The 23,974-nt window shown below is 51.2% G+C and overlaps 1 protein-coding gene across 1 annotated transcript in view; it reads left to right on the top strand.

Moving 5' to 3' along the window:
- The window catches only part of Cfap46 (cilia and flagella associated protein 46), an 87,518-nt gene extending 63,786 nt beyond the window's left edge, over nucleotides 1–23,732 (top strand). Inside the window, exons 40-59 of the mRNA XM_038312356.1 lie at nucleotides 1,501–1,689; nucleotides 2,754–2,942; nucleotides 4,396–4,536; nucleotides 4,616–4,795; nucleotides 5,178–5,348; nucleotides 8,439–8,536; nucleotides 9,043–9,119; nucleotides 9,539–9,633; nucleotides 10,139–10,236; nucleotides 11,096–11,175; nucleotides 13,147–13,299; nucleotides 18,500–18,570; nucleotides 18,677–18,737; nucleotides 18,810–18,845; nucleotides 19,228–19,330; nucleotides 20,035–20,150; nucleotides 21,192–21,273; nucleotides 21,602–21,738; nucleotides 21,841–21,918; nucleotides 23,611–23,732. Coding sequence (XP_038168284.1) covers nucleotides 1,501–1,689; nucleotides 2,754–2,942; nucleotides 4,396–4,536; nucleotides 4,616–4,795; nucleotides 5,178–5,348; nucleotides 8,439–8,536; nucleotides 9,043–9,119; nucleotides 9,539–9,633; nucleotides 10,139–10,236; nucleotides 11,096–11,175; nucleotides 13,147–13,299; nucleotides 18,500–18,570; nucleotides 18,677–18,737; nucleotides 18,810–18,845; nucleotides 19,228–19,330; nucleotides 20,035–20,150; nucleotides 21,192–21,273; nucleotides 21,602–21,738; nucleotides 21,841–21,918; nucleotides 23,611–23,732 — 2,277 coding nt within the window. The remainder of the gene's footprint in view (nucleotides 1–1,500; nucleotides 1,690–2,753; nucleotides 2,943–4,395; nucleotides 4,537–4,615; nucleotides 4,796–5,177; nucleotides 5,349–8,438; nucleotides 8,537–9,042; nucleotides 9,120–9,538; nucleotides 9,634–10,138; nucleotides 10,237–11,095; nucleotides 11,176–13,146; nucleotides 13,300–18,499; nucleotides 18,571–18,676; nucleotides 18,738–18,809; nucleotides 18,846–19,227; nucleotides 19,331–20,034; nucleotides 20,151–21,191; nucleotides 21,274–21,601; nucleotides 21,739–21,840; nucleotides 21,919–23,610) is intronic.
- Nucleotides 23,733–23,974: the final 242 nt, after the last annotated feature.

The following is a 23,974-nucleotide window of genomic DNA, read 5'->3' as shown; positions in this document are numbered from 1 at the left end:
CAGGAATGCATAGAGAACTCTCAAAATTTTAAGGGTGAAATATTAAAAATGAGCAAATTATTTGGAGAGGTACTTCCTCAAATGTGTGGGGAAACAAGTACATGGAAAGACAAACATCGTCCTTGTAGTGTATGGAGGCGTCTCAAACCAACCAGACTGAGGTAAAGCGGACAGAACTACCACGTGCTATAAGATGCCACTTCTCCAAAGCTGATACTGCACCACAGAGCAGCAGACTCTTGGGACATGGAAAGGCTGTCTTGAGCATGCCCTGCCAGAAACAGAGACAAACACATCTGTGTCTTTTTACAGCATGAGGGTTTGAAGAAAAATAAATTCACAAGGATTAGGAGTGTTCATGGCAAGCAATTCGCCAGATTATCTCGGTGCTTTAGTAATGTGGCCAAGGCAAATGCAGGCGCTTGTCTTCCAATCTCAGTTACAAATATTAACTCATATTACACAGCACACAATAAGTACTTCTGTACATGCATATGTGTGGGTTGCAGAAGGAATACAAGTTAAAGAGGCTACCGAAGGATTCAAGAGATTTCAGAGACAGTCTGGGAGAAATTCTATGGAGTTTGAATTGGAAAGAAATCCAGGAAAGAAGCTGTTGCCACAGAGACTGAGCTGAGGACGAGTCAGGTTTGAGAGCAAAAACCTAGTCATCTGCAGAGATGGCAGGGGAGAGCCAGGGCAGAGCAGGTTTGGGTCTGAATGGTCACACACGTAGACAATCAGAGACAGCTGCGTGACCAAGGGAAACAGAAGCCTCCAGATTAGTTGGAGATTCTCTGCCTGGTGTTCTGGATGCACACACACCAGGTATTGGATGATAAACTGGTTTGGGGCCATGCCTTCACAGTGTTAGTTGTCCATCACTGTATGGGCGGTAGGTGAGGGAGTCATGTCCTTTCCCTAGTGTGACATTCTGATAACGTTCTTGGGCCTGGTTTCCCTAGTATGATTTTAATATACCTATATACCCTTATGGTTTCAGTTCACCCCAGTAATTGTACAGAGCAGCTTTTTTTTTTTTTCTCTCAGGAATAATCCATGTATCTGCCTAGGCTGCGTAGGTGGTGCCAGACAGATAGATGGTGGTGTTTGTGGGTCCAGCCAGGAGGTCAGCCATCCTCCATCTTCAAAACCGCTTGTGAAATGGAGTCTCTCAGGGCAAAGGCCCAGCCTGGAAAACTACTGTGTATATACACAATATGAGCAGCTTAGAGCAGGGAACAGCCTGATGTCAACACAGGCTCAAGAAAGGACACGGGGTGGGGGGGAGGGGATCCAGAGTGTGAACACCACATTCCTTTCCTGAGGTGGGAAATAGTTTGGCATCTATTGGCATGTCAAAATATATTTCCATTTTACAGTTCAGTTTTATACTTCATTCTGTCTATGGCATGTCAGCTATGCTTTGTCGGAGTCCTTATCAATGGTTGGTGTCCTCGGGGAAGAGGACCCTGCTCTACCCAATCCCAACCATCTCAGTTACAGAACATCAACTCCCCACTCATGAGGAGACTGGCTCGCCTCAAACTCCGCCTGATAGAAACATGCCTGGACATGCAGCAGCTAATCTGCAAGGAGGCCTTGGAGTTGCAGCTGGAGCAGGGCTCCTTTGAGAAGCTGCTTGCGGACTTCCTGCATAACACCAGCGACTACTCATTCATCGACTTGGTGACTGCAGGGCTCTCCTGGGGGGCTGACAGTCACACTAAAAGCAGGGTGCCAATCTGTGGGACCCCCCAATCCCCACCCACCCCACCCCCTGCCATGGCAGCTCTTGACAACTCCCACACCTTGCTGCGGGAAAGCATTGTCTGATCGCCAAGAGGACTTAACTAACAATAAAGAGCTTATTGGAAGGCATTTCCTTTGTAGGGTTACAACTTCCATTCCCAGGCCTTGGGGTTAGCCCCCCTCCCCCATTCCTTCCCAGCACTGCAAACAGAACAATTTGAATAAATGAATACCAATTTGAAAGAAAACCCTTCTTCCCCTTCCTTCCTTCCCTCCTTTCCCTCCCTTCCTCCTTCCTTCCTTCCCTTCTTCTCCCTTTCTCCTTCCTTTCTTCCTTCCCTTCTTCCCCTTCCTTCCTTCCTTCCTTCCTTCCTTCCTTCCTTCCTTCCTTCCTTCCCTTCTTCCCCTTCCTTCCTGTCCTTCCCCTTCCTTCCCTCCTTCCCTCCCTTCCTCTCTCCCTCCTTCTTTCCTTCTTCCCTCCCTCCTCTCCTCTCCTTCCTTTCCCTCCCTTCTTTCCTCTTTCCTTCCTTCCTTTCTTCCCTCCTTCACTCCCTCCCTCCCTCCCTCCTTCCCTCCCTCCCTTCCTCCCTTTCTAGTCTCTCCCTCCCTCCTTTAGGCAGCCCTAGGAATAGAACCCAGGGCCATGCACATGCAAGGCTAGCACTCCACCATCTCAGCTGTAGCTCCAACACTTCCCATTCTCTTAAGTGTCACGAGTCAGGTTAACGTCGGGTGAACATAAAAGGATCCTACAGTTAGCCTCTATCTATAAGAGTTCTGGTTTATATTAGTAGAAGTTGTCTTTGATTATCATCCCAATATCTAAGTCCCAGAGACACCCCCTCATGCTACCACACAGGACTGCCCAGAGCAAAGACATCTCAAAGTGCCCAGAAGTTCCCTGTGAGGCAGTCCTGGAAGGCAGCTGAGACCTCTGGGTGACTGGGTGGAGGTCGCATGACAGCCGTTGGTTGTGACAGCATCTCCTTGTCTTCCTGAAGCAATGGTTCATACTGAAGCGGACCCTGCCTCACACAGTGCTGGCACAGCTGGAAAGTTTGCAGCCGCTTTGCGTGGGCTGCATGGACATCCGTGCCCAGCTTCTAGTCCTGGCTGGGAAGGCCCTCCATCTGCTTTCTGTGCAGACAGACCCGGTGTACCCTTCTTTCTGCTGGGAGGAAGACCTCTTGGTAGGTGGCCATTCTTCCGGCTGAAGTCTACTCAATGATTGTTCCACCTCAGCTGTAGAATTGGGACATAAGAGGTATTCCAGCAACTCAACTAAGAGGGGTCTAGCCTTGGCATCCCTCTGTCTTGGTGGCTTATGTCTGGTTGTGCACAGGCTCCTGGAAGCTTCAAAAAAACGCATGCACTACTTGGGATACACCTATGCCCTGGGTGTTGACCTCCATGCTAAGATGCGCCAGGATGGGTGTTGTCTGCCTCTATGGCCCTCTATATACCACACGGCTCGGGAAATCTCCGAGAAGGGCAAATGCCACCTTTTCCTCTGATCCTCCCAGGGCCCACCGTCTTTTAGGGCTGGGTTCTCTACAGAAACACTCACTAAATTCAGAAGCCTGGTGACAGCTCCTGCAAGCCTGCCTGTCCCTGGTCCCTTTCCTCAGAGCCTGTACAGAAATACCTCTACTCCAAGATGGCACCAGCCTCCACAGACAAGCCAGAATGCCTAGCAGACAAGCCCCTGTGGGGTTCGCCCTCACAACCCAGTGTAGCAAGCCATGGCCCAGAACTCAGCGCCCAGAGAAGCTCCCAGCCAGCTAGAACCCGGCGTTGTTTGTGCTGAATCCTCAGGGTATAGACAGCATGAAACCAATGAGACCCATGCTGGGTGAGCAGACGTTTGTAGTTCCTGCCCAGGTCACAAAGTCAGAGGCTTGAGATCCGGAAGCACAAGCCCCACGGCTTCATCTGTAACACAGTGGGGACCACTCACTGTCTCTAGACATGTAATGACGGCAGTGTGGAGCTCAGGGACTCCAGAAAGCACACCTACTTCCTCCCAGACCCCGGAGTCCCCGCCTCTTTGCATTTGTTCCTTTTCCTCTTCCTTGGCTAGGCCTGGAACTGCTACTGCTACTGTCCAGTTTCCTGACACCAAAGCTCACCCTCCTTCTTCCGAGTTTCCTTCTTGTTTTCCAGATGCGCTCTTTCCTCGAAGCGCATCTCCATGACGCCTGCTACGTTTAATGTGGAGAACTCTCCTTCTCCAAGTCCATCTCCTCAGTGCCACTGTGGTGTCTTCCTTGACGGGCTTGATGGCGCTAAGTGGCGTGTCTAACTCTGAGGCTACTGCCCTGTCGCAGGCGTCTGTTCCCGATTCTCACTCGTGATCACTGTCCTTGGGGATCTGTTAAGGCTGCTGGTGGCCAGGGCCTAATGGGTTTTGACAGCACTGACACTCTTGAGAGGTGGCATCACCCGATGCCTGACTTTTCTCCCACTCTGTATGTGGGCCATGGAAAGACTGCCTCTCAGTTCCCACCAAATTGGCAACACCATTGACCCCCAAACCCATGACTCCTGAGCACTGGCAACTTCCAGGACCTACTGATCCCTACCATCTTCCCCTTCCCTAGCGACCTCTGTGTTTCCCCTCTTAGCATATGGTGTACACTGTAGGTCGGTACTAAGCCGAACAGCCTGAGGTCACTGGAGCCAGAGACAGACACAGAGGAGAGGAATGTGGAGACCACCTCCGGGGACTCAAGAACCTTGAAGGAAGCCCCCAAGGAACAAAACCGGAAGGCTGAGGGTCTGAAGGTACGCAGCACTCCCTGTGGTATTCTGATGGCCTCTGTCTGAAGAGCTGGCCTTAGCTTGAGCTTTGCCCTGCCCGCAGAAGAGGGTGGTGTTGGCCCAGAGGTTCCTGGCTCAGACATCGGAGGTACTGCTGCAGTGTTTGCAAGCCGCCCTGAGCAGCAACCTGCTGGACATCGCAGCCACTGCCAGCTTAGAGATGGTGGAGTGTATTGGCACCCTGGATCCCATAACCACCTGCCAGTTCCTGTCACTGTCGCAGGTATGGACCTCTGCGCATCTCCAAAAGGGCCCTTGTCTGTCACCTTGTCTTTAAGTACCAGGCAGCTATGCTGCTCTCATTAGACAGGACCGGTGGCCCTGTGGCTGAAAGAAGAAGAGACCCTCCTTGTTCTCTGAGTCTTAGGTTGTGCTGGTCCTCAAGGAGTGGAAGCCAGCCAGGTACCCATTCTTGTAGCTCTGCGAACACACGCTGTGCTCGCCCTGTACCCCAAGTCTCCATGGTGGAAGGTACTGCCCCTCCCCTGCAAGCTGGCATAGTCCAGCTACACGGTGGACAGAGGTCCAGCAGAGAGGGTGACCCACACAGACTCCCAGATGCCCACTTGAGGCACCCTCAGCCCTTTCCCACTGCTCCGTTCCAGAGCTGTTCAACCTCAGAGATGATGCGGGATGTCCTGCTCACGGCCACAGAAAACACCAGCAGCTCCCAGCTGGCGGCCCTACTGCAGCTCCACCAGCGGCTGAGGCAGCAGGACAGGACCTCTACCAGCCTGTTTGCCAGCGTAGAGCAGAGGCTGGCCGCCACTTCCAGGGTAAAGGGCAAAGGGTAAAGGGCAAAGGAGCCTGTGTAGCTGCTCCTGTGGCTTGTAGGCCTCTGAGCTCACTCGCTGACTGCTAAGAGGACAACTTCTAAGTGACGCTTACCTTGCCCCTTCTAGCTGTGCGGGTCTGGAGGACCACACAACCTCTCTGAGCCTCATGTGCTATGGGTACAAGGACAAGAAAGCTGAGAGAATTGCAGTTCCTTCCCCCCACTTGCGCCAGGGGAGCCTAGGTGTAGTCAGACCTTTTCATCGGGACCGCTAGCTCACAAATAATGACACGTAGACTTATTATTATTTAGGAATGCTCATCTGCTAGCTTAGGCTTTTTCCTAACTAGCTCTTATAACAAATTAACCCATTTCTATTCACTGATGTGCTGCCACGTGACTCGTGGCTTGACACTTCATCCCCTCCATGCCATGCTTCCTCTGCATCTGACTGGCATCTCCTCGTAACTCTGCCCTGAAAATCCTGCCTAGCTATTGGCCGTTTAGCTTTTTATTAAACCAGTCACAGTGACATACCTTCACACAGCGTAAAGGAATGTTCCACAACACCCAGATCTTGGTAAAGTCCAGTGACTAGCCAGTTTCATCTGTGCTCTGACCAAGTGTGTCAAGAAAAACCTGTGATGACATTTCACCAGCCGCAGACAAAACAGATGATGAGGGTGGCCTGGCCGAGCCACTTTCCCTCCTCCTCACTCCTGGCTGCCTCTTGGTCCTCCTCTGGGTGGCCCAGATAGTTTCCCTTCCCGAGAATGCTTTTGAGACTGCAGGCTGACTCTTTCTCTGTTGTACGCGGTACACCTTGTACCAAGGACACTGGGAGCATGCTGTGACAGCCCCAGGATCACACCGCAGTACTTCCTTGAAACGGCTCCAGGCATCTCTGGTGGGGGTGAAGTTACCCTTGAGAACCAGGGCCCAGCCCCTGAGATGAAAACCCAGCCTCCTTGGGTCTTGGAAGAGAAGGGAACAGAGGGGCCAGGTTCAAGAGTGGCCAGGTGCTGAGCAGGGAGGCCACTGACCTAGATGCTGGACCTGGAGGAAGAGTTGGTGTGTGTTTAGTTTTATCAGGATGGGGACCAAGCATATAGGAATGAGAGAGAGAGAGAGAGAGAGAGAGAGAGAGAGAGAGAGAGAGAGAGAGAGAGAGAGAGAGAGAGAGAGAGAGAATCCCTGCACTAGTGACAACTACAGACTTCAGAAATCCAGGCAACACTACCCCAGCACATACCCCATGGAAAACCCTCCCTGGATACCTCAGAGCAGTGAGAACTCTGGGCCAGGTTAGCAGCGTTCTACTCAGGCAACCCCCCCCCCCCCCCACGCAGTCAGAAAGAGAGACACATGGCCTTCAGAGGGGCATGAAAGAGAATGAGGGCATTTTTAGATACCGAGGGTTCTGTACATAAAGAGCAGTGCAGCAGTGGCTGTACACCCAATATACGTGCATGTTAGTCTCTGTGTCTGAGACCAAGAATGAAGCTAGATTTAAAAAGAAAGGACCACAGACTCCCAATGCAACTACTTAGAGACAGCACTTTATACATGAGAACAGAAAGGTTAAAAGTCAGAGGTCAGATGATCAGACATGGTGCACTATGTTACTAGAGATGGAAGGATACCTCAAAATAACACAGGAATCAGCTTAGCAAGAATTCACTGTCCACCCAGTGACACACACACATCCTCTACAGATAGAAAAGGAGCATCAGGCCAAACTATAATTCTTCCAGGGAATGTTAGGCCCCCTCTCCCCAGCGTCCACACAGCAAGTGTGTCACAAGCCAGCTCTACAAGACAACCCGGAGATACCACCAGTCCATGGGTGTCATCCCTCATATCCTGCCCAAGTGTGTCAATGTGACAAAAACTCACCAGGCTCTGGACACCAGCAGCCTTGTCTCAGTTACTTTTCTATTGCCATGGTAAAAACACCATGATCAAAGAAACTTATAAAAGAAAGCATTTCATTGGAGGATCATGGCTCCAGAGGGCGAGAGTCCATGACCATCACAGCAGGAACATGGTGACAGGCAGACATGACATTAGAACAGGTAGCTGGGAGCTCACTGGGCTTGTTGTGTGATTTCTACAAAGCCCCAAAGCCCACACTCAGCAGTGTGCCTCCCCCAACAAGGCCTCACCTCCTAATCCTACCCACTGGAACCAAGGATTCAAACAGATAAGCCCCTGGAGGCCATTCTTATTCAAAGCACCACGAGGGTACACTCACACCACAGAGCACCCTGCAGCAAAGAGAGCTTGGAACCTGCACAGCAAGGCTGCCCACATTCCTGACATAGCCAATAACCAGGCAGAAAAGCAAACCTCCCTCCACCCATAGAAATCTGTTCACAGCACTGCCTGCCTCTTCACCTGCCCTGTGGGTACAGTCATTGGGAACAATCCACCAGGTGCTCCACGTAGGAGCTACACGGCTCCCTGCTGCTTATTCTTTCACAAAAACGTTTTCTAAGAAACAATTGCAGTTTTGCAAACTCAAAGTTCTATCTTGAAGCCATGAGCATTAGTAGCTCACACAGGAGATCCCAGGAGACTTCCCAGGGCCCAGGCTGGCTGCCTACCCTGGGCAGCGGAGACCCTGAAGTGTGCAGTGTCTAGGATGACTCTGATTATCCATGTACAGTACCCTCAGGAAGCAGAACTGGAGGTCTGGAGTAAACCGACCCCAAGCTGGGTCAGCAGCCTGCAGACTCAGGACTAGGTGGATGCCTTCAGTTAGGCTGGAAGCAGTAAGGACCCTATTTTTGTTTTGCTTTGTTTGAGACAGGATTTCTTTGTGTAGCCCTGGCTGTCTCTGTCCTAGAACTAGTTCTGTAGATCAGGCTGGCGCTACCACCACCCTGCAGTTAGGACCCTATTGAAGAAATGTTGTTTAAGGTTTCTGGAAACCTCACCAGCCAGCCAACCTGGACATTTTAGAGGAGCCTGTAAACTTCTAATGCCTCTGCTGCCCCCTTGTGGTAGTAATGCATTTCACAGCCCAGACCCACCTGGGAGGGAGCAGTGGACCCTGAGTCCTGAGTGATTTTCCCCCTGTCACACACAGGCATGGCAGAGCCTCTGTGTCACAGATCAGCATTTCACCTTCCTGAATGAGATCCCATCCATGTTCCGGATCCTCTTTCTGCAGCACTCACCAGACAGGTGAGGTCTCCCCTCCCCATCGCTGTAAATCTCTACCCTGTTGAGAAGCGCAGCAAGGAGGCATGGGCATAGCAAGCTCGCCCCACCTCAGCTCCTGTCCTGAGGCAGACTGGACTATCTAGAAAGTGTGCTGGACAGACTCAGCTAGCCCACTTGTCAGGCGTGAGCACTCGTTCATTCCAGAGACATGGGAAGTCCTCTTCTGACCCTCCTGGGAAAGGGCAGGGTGCATTTCCGTGATGATAGGGACTATATCGAGATGGAGGCGCTCTGTGATCCGTGCCACACAGGGTCTCTCTGTGTATGCCTACACTCCTGGGTCTTTTGTAATTTCAAGTCTTACTTGGGTTATATAGACTGATTCACGGGCCTCTGCCTGGCAAAGGAAACAAGGAAGGTACCTACTGGGTGCCAGCTGCGGATTGTCTCCATGGGCTCCTGAGACCCATGTGCCTTGTTGCTTACCTCCTCTGGGAATGAGCTTGTGACCTCCATTCTACCTGCAGGTCCTGTCTGTATGGTGCCGCCTTTGAGAGACCAAAGTCCATGCCTGCACCCAAGGGGAAAACGGTCTCAGTGGGTGGTAAGCTTGGGTGTGAGCAGGGCTCCTCCCATTGACTACAGATGGGGTACGGTGGCTGTGGGAAACCCCTACCACACAGCAGGACCTCTCACTTCCAGATGCAAGGCTGAGGGGAGGCTGAGCCCAGGATAGAAAAGAAAATAGAATCATCACATGTTTCTAAGGGATCCAAAGGAGTCATGCCTCCCGAGAGCTCCCCTATCAATCACCCTGTGTTTTGCCTCTGCCTGAACTTTCTGGGTACCAGACCCTGTGCTGCCCAGGGAGGAATGGGGAATGCCATGTGAAGACCTTTCCATCACATGCCTCGCCTCTGAGGCATCAAAGTTGAATATGTCCTTAGGGATTCTTACATCTCCACTTGTTCACACAGGAGCTCTGCTCTGAGCCCTGTAAAAGCCATGGGTGTGTCTCTCCAGGTCACTGCAAGGTAATGCGGGTGACTATGAGTCGAAATATCTTCTCAGAACTGTTGACCATGGTCCAGTGGATGCAGAACCAGACACAGGCCCAGGTACACAGCAAAGATATGACCCTGAACCCAAGCCCTTGAAGTCTAAGGCTCCTTTTGCAGACTGCAGTCCATCCTAGGGAAAGTCAGGCTTCCAAGCCTTAGCTTGGGCAGAGTTCTGGGCCCAGATCTCAAGAGGATAAAGGTACAGCCCTGGGAAAGGCGGGGAGCTCTCCTGACTTCTTGAGTTGAGTCTGGCTCCAGCAAAGGTACCTGGTTACCTCTTCTCTGCAGAACATGGGGTTAGCTGTCCTGGGCCTACCTCTACCTACTCCATAGTGTCAGCAGAGGACAGGGACAGGGCTGAGATGTCAGGACGGCCTTCAGAAAACCACTGGGAGCACTGTGCTGGGAAGGACCAAAGCATGCCAATGCTCTATCTGGAAGGGTTGAAGCTCAGTTTTTTCCCTGGGGTTTTCCCAGTTTGGGGGGTAGTCCTATGTAGACACCCCTGGACAATAGGCTGTGCTTTGTGTTGGGACAGAAATTGGACACCTTGAATGATGAGGAGCGAGACCCCTGTGCGCAGAGGCTGAATAACATCGTGGAATACATGGAGGAATATATGAAGCCCATCGCCCCCCTGTTCACCTTCCCAGATGTCAGGTATCAGCATGTCGTTTCCTCTGAAAGTTCCCAGGAGCAGCCAGCTTCCTGTCACCAGGTGATGGGCAGTTGTCCCTAGCTGAAGCAGGAGCCAGAGACTGTTGTACATGGGCTACAAGTCCCACAGTAACCAGAATCTTCCCGGAGCCCCAGGAAAGGTCAGCCAGGTGTAGCTGAAGGCCAGCTCTGACTCCAGATCTGGACAGCAAAGTACCGATGTGAGCCGAGTAGCCAGCTGTGATGGGTAGAAAGCCAGACCTGGGTCCTGAGATCTCCCTTTACATGGAAACTGGTCTCTGCGTGTCCAGTCCCTACTAAGGACAAACCTAAGAGCCTGGCTAGTCTGTGGGTTTTGTAGGCAGGAATGCAGCCGCTGCAATTATTGCTGCTGCTGCCCCTGCCCCACTGACCTCCTGCTCTGAGGATGGTGTGGGAGAACTAGCAAGTCCCCAGGACTCAGGCTCGGCATTCATTCTGAAAGAAAAGAAGGCAGGTGGAAGGTGGAGGCGGCTTTCTTGTCCAGCAGCAGGAGCCCACTCTGAGGTCCCTGTCTGTTGACACTCTGTGAAGCTCCCCTGGTATAGAGATGGCCCTCAGTGGTTGCTGGCTGTGGTAGCACGTGTCTTCAATCCCAGCACTCAGGAGACAGAGGCAGGTGGATCTCTGAGTTCAAGGCCAGCCTGGTTTACCTAGAGAGCTGTGAGCCAGCGAGAGCTGTATTGCGAGACTGGCTATGCCTTTAAGAAACAAAACAAAGCAGCAATCATTGGCTGAGGATAAGGCTGGGAGGTGCCTCTCGTAGTCTTTGAATATCTTCCCATGCTCTCTAAAGTCTGAACACAGTTGCTCTGAATTTCAGGACACAGATGGCAATGGCAATGGCGGATGCAGGGAAACACAGAGCCAAAGACAAAGAAAGGAAGCTCTCTCTCCCTTTAGGTGAGTGACAGGAGCAGACCCACAGGCCACCGCGGGTACCTGAGGAGCCTGGGTGGGCACTCGCCCTCCCATCAGGAAAAACCTAGGTGGGTCAGGAGTCACAAGTTCCATACCCAAACAAGTCCCACACCCAAGGGCTACCCAGGCCCCTGGAGGTCCCCAGTACACAATTACCCAAGGCAAGGTGAAAGGTCATAAATCAGTGGTTCTCAGCCTTCCTAATGCAGTGACCTCATGCTGTGGTGACCCCAGCCATAAAATCATTTTCATTGCTACTTTTTACAACTGTCATTTTGCTACGGTTATGAATCATAATGTAAATATCCGTGTTTTCCGATGGTCTCAGGCAACCCCTACGAAGAGTCATTTGGTCCCCAGAGGGGTCTCAACCCATAGGTTGAGGACCACTGCCCTAGAAGGTGCTGGGCACGGAGACTGACGGCTCACTGAAATGGGTTATCAAACAGCAGAGCCACCCTGCCCTTTCTGGGAAAATGGTCACTTCTTAACACACACAGTGCCTATAAGCAAGAGCAATAGTGCTGACCCAGCCCTCGCTACCCTGGCCAGGCAGGAGGAGGTGGCTCTGGTGACAGTCTGCTGATGTTTCTAGGAAAGACGGGTATTGTCGCCCTGCCTGAGGGAGCTCATCAGAGGCAGCCATGGGAAGGGGCTCTGTCCCATCCATCTGGTACTCATATGTGGTCTCTGCTGGGGGCACTGTCTGTGGATATCTTTAGCACAGCCCTGCAGATTTGATTCCTGCTGTAAAGAATGGGAGGATGCTCTTTTTTAAAATTTTAGTATAATGTGGCATTTTATTTATTCTGTCAATTAAAAATGCAATTAAAATATTTATAATATTAATTGAACTTAATCTAAGAAATCAATTCTCATGTTTTCACATGTCAATATTGGGTATTAAAAGAACAGTCAATATAATTATGTTCAAAATTATTCATCCCCAAACTTGTAAATATTTGGTGTTAGGATGCTGCATAACTCCTGGCCGGAAGGTCGAGTGGGTGCCAACTTGGCTACTTCTGTGATTTTACTAACTTCTTTTTTAAAAGGCAATTTCCTATCTTAAATGTTGTCTGCTTTTCTATCCCCACAAAGAATTACTGACAGATGGCCAAGGGGGATGGCTGCTTGCTCTCCTCCCCCTCTAAAAAGCCACAAGCGTAGTGAGCACCGCAAGACCTGCAAGTTGTGAATGGGTTAGACCTGAATTGGGGAGAAGGGAGGTGGTTGCGAATTACTGCCTCAACCAGGGGGAGTGTGGGCTTTACACTCTGTGGGCAGGCTGGTCAGTCCCTGGATCCTTGCTCCTAGACTGAGTCTCTGTCTTGCATTAAATTCCCAGGCTTAAAAACACGAACAAAGAGTCACTGCTGGGTTTAAGGCAAACCTGCTCTGGTTCTGAAAATTAAGAAAATACAGCTGAAGTGTCTGTGGCCCCGCCTCTGGGTACCAGCATAACTGCAGGCAGAGTGGCAGTCCTCATCAGCCTGTGGCACACATCTGTGGGCAGCGAGAGGCTGCCATTTGGATCAAGAGAGCGAGCCTTCCTTCCAGGGCGCTCTGAAGGACTCACTGTGTGAGAAGTCCTCTGGGAGGAGTTTTCATCAGCCTGGACTTTTCCCGTCCTGCCTTGGGAGTCGGGTGTCCTGAGATGTAGCATCCTGTAAGGTGTGCCACTAAGTCTGGGCTCTGCCCAGGCCCACGCCGTCCAAACCAGCAGCGGCTGCCTCAGGGACCCTAGCACACCATCAGTGCAGCTGTGCATCTGCAAACTGGGCTGGGGCCGCACTTTTCCCTCGTATCTCCATGCCAGGGACAGCTGCCACCAGGCCAGTTACCTAGACACGATGTCAGGGCTTGGAGAGATGAAGCCCAGGCTCGAGGGTGTGCCCTGCCCCCAGAGCTAGTCTTTCTCGTGTTTGAGCTGCTGTCGTTTCCATTCCGCAGGGCAGCCTAGCCCCGAGTACATGATCCTGATCATAGACAAGCTCCTACTAGAGCTGCCCCTTGAGGGGCTCTCCATGCTCAGTGAGGTCACCTCCCTGTCAAGAGAATTTTCTCTCCAGATGCTATGGAACCGTCTCCACAAGGAGGAGCTAGGTGAGTCGTGCCTTAGCCACAGTAATGCTTAATCTCAAAATGGGCATTTTGAAATTACATTTCAGATAAAACATTGTTAACTCCCATCGAAAGGTAAGGAGCAAGGCACTGGGGGTGCAGCCCAGTGTGGAGCACTGACCAGCATGTACAAGGCCCTGGGCTCCATAGCCAGCCCTGCAAACAATTGCCAAGTGTCTTAACATTTTCCTTGGCCCTTATTCACTCAAAATCAGTTCCAGAATAGACACTCGGTGCTGTGAATGGAAAGCCCACTTGAGTCCATGTTACCACAGTAAAGAAGAATCCTGCTGATAAAAAACAAATTGACACCCAGAATCATTTGGTTAGATGTTGAGGGGCAGTGAGGGAAAGCAGGCCCTGAGTCAGGCCTGGGAAAGGGGGAAAACAAGGATTTGGGTACCATTACCTGTGAGACTGCAAGATACTTCAGTCTGTGAAAGTTCTCTAAACTGTTCCTGGGGCATACTGCCACTTTGGAATACATGTTGTACATCAATGGATAACAAATTAGAGCTGAAAATATGGCTCAATGATAGAGCATTCACCCAGCGTCAACAAAGCCCTTGGTTACAAACCCAGGACTGCAAAAAGTGAAAAGCGGTCAGTAATCAATAAATACCAAATAAAGTTAGAAATTGATTAGACTTCTGCTGCTACTCCAGATAAAATAATATGAGCCATATTCTTCCAAGATGATGAGAAACCGGAAAAGAGGAAGCAAGGTACCAGCCAACCCAGGATGGCAACATCTTCCAAGAGAGGGGAGATACATGCTGTCTTAGTTAGGGTTTCTATTGCCCTGGAGAGACACCATGACCACGGTCACTCTTTTAAGGGAAAAAGATTTAATGGGACTGGCTTACATTTCCAGAGGTTCAGTCCATTATCATCATGGTGTGACATGGTGGCATGCAGGCAGACATGGTGCTGGAGCAGGAGCTGAGGGTCCTACATCTTAACTAATAGGCATCAGGAAGTGGTGTGAGACACTGGGTGATATCTTGAGCATGTGTGAGTCCTCAAAGCCCGCCTCCACAGTGACACACTTCCCCCAACATGACCACACCCACTCCACGAGGCCACACCTTCTAATAATGCCACTCCCTTTGGTGGCCATTTTCTTTCAAACCAGCACACATGACCCCGGTGCTTCTTAGAGCCTTGTGACTCAAACATGGGCAAGAACACAGGAATAACCCAGGAGGCTCCCGGGCTGAAGGCATGCAGCTAGGAGCCTGGAGGGAAAGCGGAGAAACTTGAGGACAGCATAGTGACAACTGTTTAAAAAGATCTACAGAGGACCCCAGGGAGGCCAGTGGAAGTGAGGCCAGCAACAGTGACCCCAAAGGTCAGGGAAAGAAACAAGCAGCCATGGAGCAAGGGGGTGATAGCTTTTCATTTAAAAACAAAAAGCCAGGCGGTGATGGCACACACCTTTAATCCCAGTACTCGGAGGCAGAGGCAGGTGGATCTCTGTGAGTTCGAGGCCAGCTGGTCTAAAAGAGCTAGTTCCAGGACAGGCTCCAAAGCCACAGAGAAACCCTGTCTCAAAACAACAACAACAACAAAAAATTTCTGTTTAAAATATCTTTGAACAGGCACTTAAGTGAAAGGAAGTAAGAGCAATACTTGTGGGATTTCCTGACAGGCATAGCAAGACCAGAGCAAGAGCTGCAGGGAGCAACGATGCAGGCTCTGCCAGGGCCCTATGCTGTAACAGATGCGGGGTGGTGTTACTTAAAGGGGGATTGTGATAAAATGTAACTAAAGCCTCAAGCAAGCACGAAGAACAACCCAAGCCCCAGCCTTCACTCGAGATTGGTGTTGGTGGGGAGTGAGGGGGGGGGGGGGAAGAAGCGGACCATGGGAGGCACACACTGAAACTCCACACACATCCACAGCTGCTAGGGGGGCTGCAGTTGAGCAGTCCCGTGTGGAGGGTGAGGACTGGAGGCCTCCATGCCCAAGGCTGAGCAATGGATGAGCGAGTTTAGAACGGTGGGTAGATACAGTGAGTGTCCATCAGAGGAAATAGGTTCGGCCGGGTGAAGGAAAACCTGTTCTCCCAAGTCCATAGCATTGCCATTCACAACAGCCTAAGTGTCCATCCCTGGGTGAAGATAGGCCGTATCTACACAACAGCCATAGAGAAGAAGGAAGGTTGTTTTTAGACAACATGGATGAACCTGGTGGACCTTGTGCCGGACACAGACAGCAAGCATGCACTATGCCGCTGATCCTGGGAATCTCAGAAAGTTCAGCTCCACAGCAGAGAGAAAGAAAGACAGGCAGGGGCTGGAGCCGGGAGCTGCTGGCCACGGGCACAAAATCCTAGTTGCAAGAGAAAGTTTGAGAGCTCGGTTGGGTGACATGGTGATGATGGCCAATGCAATGCCATGTTTCTTCTGGTTTTTGGTTTTTGTTTTTTTTTTTTTTTAAAGTGGCTAAGAGTAGGGCTTAGGTGATTCCGCCAAGCAGCAGCAATGGGAGTGTGTGGTGTGACTGTTTAGTAGGCTCAGCTCCACTAGTCCAGTGTATATGTGCTTCAGAGTGGCCTGCTGTGTACCAATCATGTTTCCCAATTCACGTAAAGAATGAATGATTAAATTAAAAAATTTAAATAACAATTAAATGAAAAGATTGCTGTTCTATGTAGTGGGGAAGAAGCAGAGGCATATGCTTGCCTACTGTTGACGGGAATGCTGCTGTTGCTGGGAGGGCATGCAGGAGAGCCACCCTGGGAAGTGGCCAGGGGGTCATAAGAAGTTACACGCTGGCCCACAGGTGACACATGCACCCCTCTCCTAGGTCTTTATACAAGAGATATGAGGGCATGTGCAGACAGAAACGCTCTTAGGTCATACAACTCCCTGTGACAGTCCAAACCTTGTCCTTGCACAGTTCTGGGGACTTGACCCAACTGGGACCAGTGAGGGAATGAAGATATCACACACACACACACACACACACACACACACACACACAGAGGGAGAGAGAGAGAGAGAGAGAGAGAGAGAGAGAGAGAGAGAGAGGGAGAGAGAGACTGTGATGATTGGGTGGACTGGGCTCCCTGATGGAGAAGCCAAAGGACCTTGCTGGAAGCTCAGCATGTTTGTTAGAGAGTTGAACAGAAAGGCAGGGGCAGGGTTATGGCACAGAGCTGGACAAGGGGATGGGTTATTACAGACTGATAAACAAGGGGGCAAAACTATTATGAAGAGTGCAGTAAGAGGAGTGGTCTATGTCCCGCCACCCGGCTAGCTTAGCTCCCAAAATAACCACATGGAAATTGTATTAATTAAACACTGCCTGGCCCATTAGTTCTACCCTATTATTGGCTAACTCTCACATCTTGATTCAACCCATTTCTAATAATTTGTATGTCACCACGAGGCTGTGGCTTACTGGGAAAGATTCAGCATGTCTGACCCGGCAGCTTCATGGCAGGCAGCTCTCTGCCTGCCTCCTTCCTCCCAGAATTCTGTTCTGTCTACTCCACCCACTTAAGGGCTGCCCTATCAAAAGGCCAAGGCAGCTTCTTTATTTGGCCAATGAAAGCAACACATAGAAAGAAGACCTCCTACACCAGAAAAGCTAAACAAATCAGCTAACCTTGGTAGGAGTGGTAGTAGAGAAATAGTCCTCAGACTGTAACTTACTGGAGGGAGAAAGTTTAGCATGATTAATAGAAACCCAGAGGGGCTGGAGAGATGGCTCAATGGTTAAGAGTACTGGATGCTCTTCCAGAGGACCCAGGTTCAATTCCCAGCACCCACATGGCAGCTTACAACTGCCTGTAGCTTCAGCTCCCTGGAAGCTGACACATTTACACCAATACACATAAAATAAAGTTAAAAATAAGTTTTAAAAAATTAGAAACCCAGAGACAGAAATTGGGGATCAATCTAATGGTCAGAAAAGCAAAACAGCCAACCACTGGCTCTTACCTCTACCTCAGTCTGAAATGGTGATTCTGCCTCCTGAAATCTCAGAATGAGATTGAGTGTGATAACTGTCTCCTCCCGTCTTATATTCCTCTTTAGGGCCAGGATTAATGGCATGCACCACTACCACCTGGTTTCTATGGCTACTAGTGTGGCTACTGGGATTAAAAGCATGTGTCACCACTGCCTGGTCTGTAAGGCTGACCAGGGCAGCTGTTTTACTCTCTGAACTTCAGGCAATTTGTATTTATTAAAATACAAATGAAGTGTCATTACAGAAAGCCATAGTGGACTTGTCTTAACACGCTACCAACATCCAAACATGGACTAGAGAAAAGTTTAGCCATTTCCTTCCGAGTCTTACCTTGGGGTATGGGATGGACTTTGCCGTTTTCCCATTCATTAAGGTCTTCCTCTGACCACCCACAACTGAGCAGGCTCTTGATGGTCATTTGAACACCCTCTTGGATGGATGGCACACGGTGACATATCATCGGTGAGGAGACTTATGCCCAGAGAAAGACTCAAAAGAGGGCACGCAGCAGATGCCTTCATTTCTGGAAAATTCTGGAAAAGGCAAATTGGTTTCCTCTTAGAAAGCAAATAAACAGCTACTTGGTAAGGATAAAGGCCTCGGGAAGCGCAAGACTGAGAGGCATCTGAGGGCCTGTGTGAAGTGCAAGCTGACTCTGACAGAAGTCACCCCCTTAGTGTGCCTCTTAGTGTGTCCTTGGCAAAATGAGGATGGCGGAGAGCCAGGCCTAGGCCTCAACCCCACTGCCTGTGGAAGCCCCACCCTGGAAGTCAGAAAAAGGAGTAGAAGGCACAGGGTGGAAAAGGGTGAAGATGGTCACAGTGGGGTACAGAGCCATTCACACGTAACCTCTGGAAAGAACTGCTCATTGTCCCAGTAGAGCATAGAAAAGACACAGGAAGTATCTGTGTAGAGACCCTGGGCCCATCAGGGGCCCCAGTACTACAGGCATTTTGGTGAGTTCCCTGTGTGAGAGGTCACTGGTCAGAAATGGGCGCCTCGAAGCCTTGGGGCTGGTCGTTCCTCAAGAGCTTTTCTTGGGCCTGTGAAGCTTTGTGTTTTGACATGACAAAAATGGGAATCAATGGTTCTCAATCTGTCAGAGTCGCAAATTTCAAAATTCGACCTGAGCAGCGGTGCCTAGCGCCTTGGCGGTGCCGCATGCCTGCTGACACTTCACACTTGTCTTTGTCCTCCACAGGAGGCAGTATGAAGAAAGAGACCAAAAGCAAGGAGATCAAGAAGAAAAGCCCAGGAAAGAAAGGCAGGAAGGTAGGTGGGTGGGAGCCCAGGGGCCCCTTGTTCTGCTCAGCCTGAGTTCAACAAGTCCCACCAGATCCACCGAGGCCCAGCGCTGACACCTCTCTCTGTGTCACAGAGCGCCATAATCCGGGTCATCCCACCAGAGTGCATCCTAATCGACTCGGACACTATCAAGTGTATCCTTTGCTGGGTGCTCACGGCCCCCAGGACTCTGCTTTGGTTCTTGCTTGTCCTTGACTCGGACCCAGTTGTCGTGGACCCTTATGAGAAGGCCCACGGCAAAGGTGAGAGCATCACAGGGCCCTTGTTATGTAGGCCAAGGCCACCTAGGCCTTGTGCCAGCTTCTCTCGTGGATACACGGAAGTCACCTCAAATGGCCTTGGAGCCTTGGGTCTGGACACAAACTGACCACTTTGACACTCTAAATACTTTGGGGCCTCCTCCCCCTCTTCCTTCTCTCTCCCCCTGCCCCATTATTCTTCTCTTCCAACTGCTTATCCTCTGCCAGTTCCTCCACCTAAAGAGGAAAGCAGAGGCGCCAACACTCCCACCTGCACTTAACACTCTCTCCTCCCCAGCCTCTGTCCAATCCCAGCGGCACAGGGCCCCATCCCTCATGCTCTGATGAGGAAGCCATGGCCTGTCTCTTTCAATTCTTGCTGCAGAGGTGCTGAGCCCTGTTTCCATAACCCAGGAAATCCTGGAGAAGTTCCGAGATTCTTACACGGCACGTTGGACGGGGCACCTGGGAAGCAACAGCATTCCAAGGTTGGGACCTGGGTCTCCAAAATCTGACTACGGAGGCTGGTGCCCTCATGTGACTCCTTCCCTGCTGGCTGGATCTGCTCTGTAGAGCCCCACACAGCACTAGGCAAGGGAAGCTGTTCTAATCCCATGGTCACTCGCCCACAAGTGATCTACCCCAGGTGACCTCAGGTCCCCTTCAGGCAAAACCACCCAAAGAAGGTAATACTACTAGCATAGGGTTAGGTAACTCCACATCACTGGCCCCTGTGGGCATGCCTTTTGTCATCTCTGTCCCTTGATGTGTATGGAACTGGGTCAGAGAGAGCCAAGCCAGTTGGTACAAGGAGAGAGAAGTTAGGCTGTCCAGGACTGGGGTAGAGGTAGGACAGGGAGGGTGACGAAGACCCTACCTAGTTCCTCTCTCCCATATTAGAGGTACTATAGTACTTCCCAGAACCAGCCCCACTGACTTGAGACGCATGTCTGTTCCTAAACTACCATTCTCAGTGGCGAACGTCCATCTGAGGCCAGCTATACACTAGGAAAACAAAAATAATCTGGGCCCCCACGGCAGCATAAAGGGTTCTGTGCGGGTGGCAGGGAACATTCCCTGCTCGACAAACAGATCTGGAGGAGGGGCTTGCAGATGAATGTCCCAGCCCAGATGTGTGATCACCCCAGCCCAGATGTGTGATCACACCCACCGCCGTTTTCACCCTGCGCAGCCAGACTGACTGGGAGCAGGTACTGGACAGCTGCCGAGGCTTTTTCTTCTACGGGATGAAGGGCAGCTTCCTGTCCCGCCTGGTTGTGGAAAGACTGGTAGCCATGGATCTGCAAGGTGAGACCCTGTCCCTCATCTGCAGCCTCAGCCAGGACTGCTGCTTTTTGATCTAGAGTCCAAGGCTCGTGTTGCTTCAGGAAGGCATAGCACCCTATCCTAGCCTGTCCTCTACCTATTTGAAAACTGTCTCTACACTCCTTCCAACAACGGTATGGCAGCCACAGGGCCACTAACTGCCCTGGTTGCCCTTAGCACCTCCTTATATGCAGAGGACCCCTGTTCAGACCTCCAGACACCCCCACCATGAGAGTCAGCTGTGGAGGGTCACTTCCTACGGCTGGTCTGGTAGATACCAGAACCCTTCCAGTCTGAACATGGGTATTTTGGGAGCCTCGTTCTCTCTGTGTGCCTGCTGACAACAGGCCCAGGAGGCCAATGAGTCCCAGAAGTGCTGTACCCAGACATCCCAGGGAACTGAAGGGGTTCAGAGAGCTGGTAGTTATGCCAGAACCACACGCTGCCGCTTGTCTCAGGGCTCATTCCTGTCTAGGGGGGGCCCACTCATACTCAGACACTTGGGACCATCTCACATCCCAGAAACTCGCACATCCACAGCAAACTGAGGGGTGGTAAGTTTGGTCAGCATCCAAACCCTCTAATATTGCAAGGGTACCTTTGTCCAGTCCCTCTTCGGGACCAGCTTCTTATACCACATCACACCGCGGGTAAGTACTGAGGCAGGGTTTTCTCTCTCTCTCTCTCTCTCTCTCTCTCTCTCTCTCTCTCTCTCCTCTCCTCTCCTCTCCTCTCCTCTCCCTCCTCCCTCTTTTCTCTCTCTTTCTCCACCAGTATGGAATCCCAGAAGCTTCCACAAGCAATGGGGGAGTAGAGCCGCTTATGCTAGGAAGAATTTGGAGTGGCCCTGAGTGCCTATTTCTATTTCCTATTGCTCCCTATTTCCTGTGTGCACTCACTGGGTACCTGAAAAAAAAAAACCTGTTGAGAGCCCAAGCCTCAGGTGAATTAGTCAGAGTACAGCTCCCGTGGGGGGTGGTAATGGTGTGGGTGACCACTGAGGAGCCTCACTGTGTCCTGCAGACTGCCAGATGATGGTCCTGCTGGACTTGACCAAGTCCTCTGAGATCCAGAAGCAGAAGGCAGAGATCTCAGAGAACAAGAGGTACTTAGTGTCTTTGTGTCATCGGGAGTCTGTGGATGGGGAAGGGGTGTTATGAGCAAGTGCTGGTACAGCTCAGCTCACCCCAGGGACAGATGGACTACCAGAGCTGGCTGGCCAACACCTTCCACCTCATGGTACCAAGTCCACTGCTGGTGGGCTCCAAGCTAGGGCTAGGAGCTGCTACCGGATGGATTTGACAACACTCAAAAAATGCTATTTCCTGTTAAATGACATTTAACTTTTGCGTGTGAGATTGAGAGCAGTTGGTGTAGGGAAGGATGGAGGGAGGGCCACCAGTCCCTTGGTACTAGTCCGTATATCCCCACAGCACATCACAACTGTCCTTGGAGAAGCCCATCGAGACCGCCATCCTTCTGAGCCTGGTAGGGGTTGAGAGCATTGTGGCTAACCAATGGCCCACGCTGCTGCAGGACAACGCACTGAGGGCCACCACCCTATGGGACAGTGAGTGGGCACCCTGGCCATCCCAAAGTCTCCTTGGGCTTTTGCTAGAAGCCTGCCAAGGGTGTCCATAGCCCACCTGAAGAGTCTTTTTTTCTGCCCTAGACCTGCTAGCATTTGGCAAGCCACTTGGGAAAACAGTCCGTCTCATTCAGAGGCTAGGCAATGAAACCATTAACCAAGGTAAGGTAGAGACTGCCCTTCCATCTGCATGTCTGTGTAATGTGGTTACATTGTATCTGCCCTCAGGGACAGGGTGCTCCCCACTTCATGAAAGAAAAGGAGATGGAGAGGAGGGAAGGAGGGAGAGGGCATAAACCAATAAGCATTGTTCTTGTGGAGAAGCCAATGTGATCTGCTCAGCCTCTGGGTGAGAGAGAGAGAGAGAGAGAGAGAGAGAGAGAGAGAGAGAGAGAGAGAGAGAGAGGAGAGAGAGCTCAGCTGTACTCTCTAAGTGGTCTCTGCACTTTTTCTTTGCCCAGAGAGAGGACTCTGGGGACTTGGCCACCTAGGCTGCCTGGCCCATGGACTCCATGCAGCCACATGGTCTCCCTAAGCCAAGACAAGAAAACATCTAGGAGGAGGAACTCCCAGACTGAGGGTGTGTCCTGCTAAGTCAGGAGGGTCACTCTACTTTCATCTCCTGTCCCAGTAAAATTTAGGACAGCCTCTAGCCTGGGGCAGGGGCGGGGTAAAGCTTCAGGCAGGGCTGGAGGATGTTGCCTGTTCTACAGGAGACAAACTCCACCTACCCATCCTTCAAACAAACCTTGTGCCAAGAGGCGCCAGCTGCGGTGAAAGAATTTGCAGATAAATTTCACATGTGGATACTAGTGTTTAAAAAAAATCAGATAAAACTCTGGCTAATTGCATTTAGCAATACACTAAAGTGAAAACGGAGCATAACTCACAAAGATTTATCCTGGGAGGGAAGAAAATTGAGAAATCTGAAATACATTCAATACAACTCAGTAGGAGATTAACTTCTGAGAAATCGTGTGCCCTCCCGTGCCTGGGATGCAGCTGCCAGGGAAAAGAGAGGAACTGAGTGTGTAAATGAGTTCCGGACAGTGAATGAGTGGCTGAGGAGTGGGTGGGCAGGCCAACACGTGACTGCATTCCTGAGGGAAAGAGGGAGGGAGGGAGGGAAGGAAGGAGGGATGAAGCTGTGAGCTAGGGATTGAATGAATACATTTGTGAGAATAAGTGAGAGCAAGCAGCTGAGCAGTCAAGTAAAAGAAGAGGGACCAGAGAAGCGGACAAAGAGGTGAAGCCTGGCACTCCTTCCTAACAAGCCAGAAACAGAACTGGGCATGACTCTGCCCCATCCTTCTGCTCTCCAGAGTGGCCAGCATGCTGCTTTGCCATAAACAGAGAAAGAGCAAACCATGCAGGTCTCTAGTTCCTGTCATCACAGAGGGGCCCAAGCATGTGTTAGGGAGGAAGGGACCAAATGGTGCTTATGCCTGTGGGTCGTCCTGCCCACGGTAGGGGTGCCTCTGGGCTTCACAGAGGAAGCTATGAGGCCAGTCTCCAGGTTCAAGATGTGTCAGGAAGTCCAGGGGAGTAGACGAGGGCTTGCGATCAGATGTGATCACGTTCTGGTGCCGTCATTGACAAGCCGTCGTTGACAACCAGAAGACCAGACCACCGTAGCTTCTACACTTGACAGCACTGAGGAGCAGGAAGCAGCGAGGCTGTTGTGGTCAGGCTGCAGGGAGAACTCATGGCCCCTTGCAGCCAGAAGCACTAGCCTGCTCCCTGATGCTCTCCTCTCCCTGGTACCACGCCCTTGGTGAGGGTGGACATCCTGGCAGGACCCAGGCTGCTGCCAGAGAGCTCTGGGGTTTACAGCTTGTGTCTCATGCTCCACAGATGAGGTTCCCCAGGCCTCCAGGGAAGAGATATTCTCTGAACTGCAGGCTCAGCGCTTCGAGCCACGCCCCATCTCCCTCGGCTTAGTTCTGTATGGACTGCCTCACCAAGCCATCGTGTGAGCTAAATCCTGGAATCTGTGGGGCCACTGTCCCTAGCTCTAACCCTTCAAGGAGCCTCCCCACTCAGGACTTTTCTCTCACTTTCTGGGGTTCACCCCAGCATTGACACAGCCTGATGCGTGTCCTTCTGTCCATGATACATATCCTGAGAAGACGGCTGTTGGTGGGTATACCACCTACGCTCCTGCTTGTTCTCTTTAGCCCGCAAGTTTGTTTTCTGCTTCAGTGTTTTAGTAAACAAC

This window comes from Arvicola amphibius, chromosome 1 (genome assembly GCF_903992535.2).
Source record: "Arvicola amphibius chromosome 1, mArvAmp1.2, whole genome shotgun sequence".
NCBI lineage: Eukaryota > Metazoa > Chordata > Mammalia > Rodentia > Cricetidae > Arvicola > Arvicola amphibius.
This window is presented reverse-complemented; position numbering and strand designations above follow the sequence as displayed.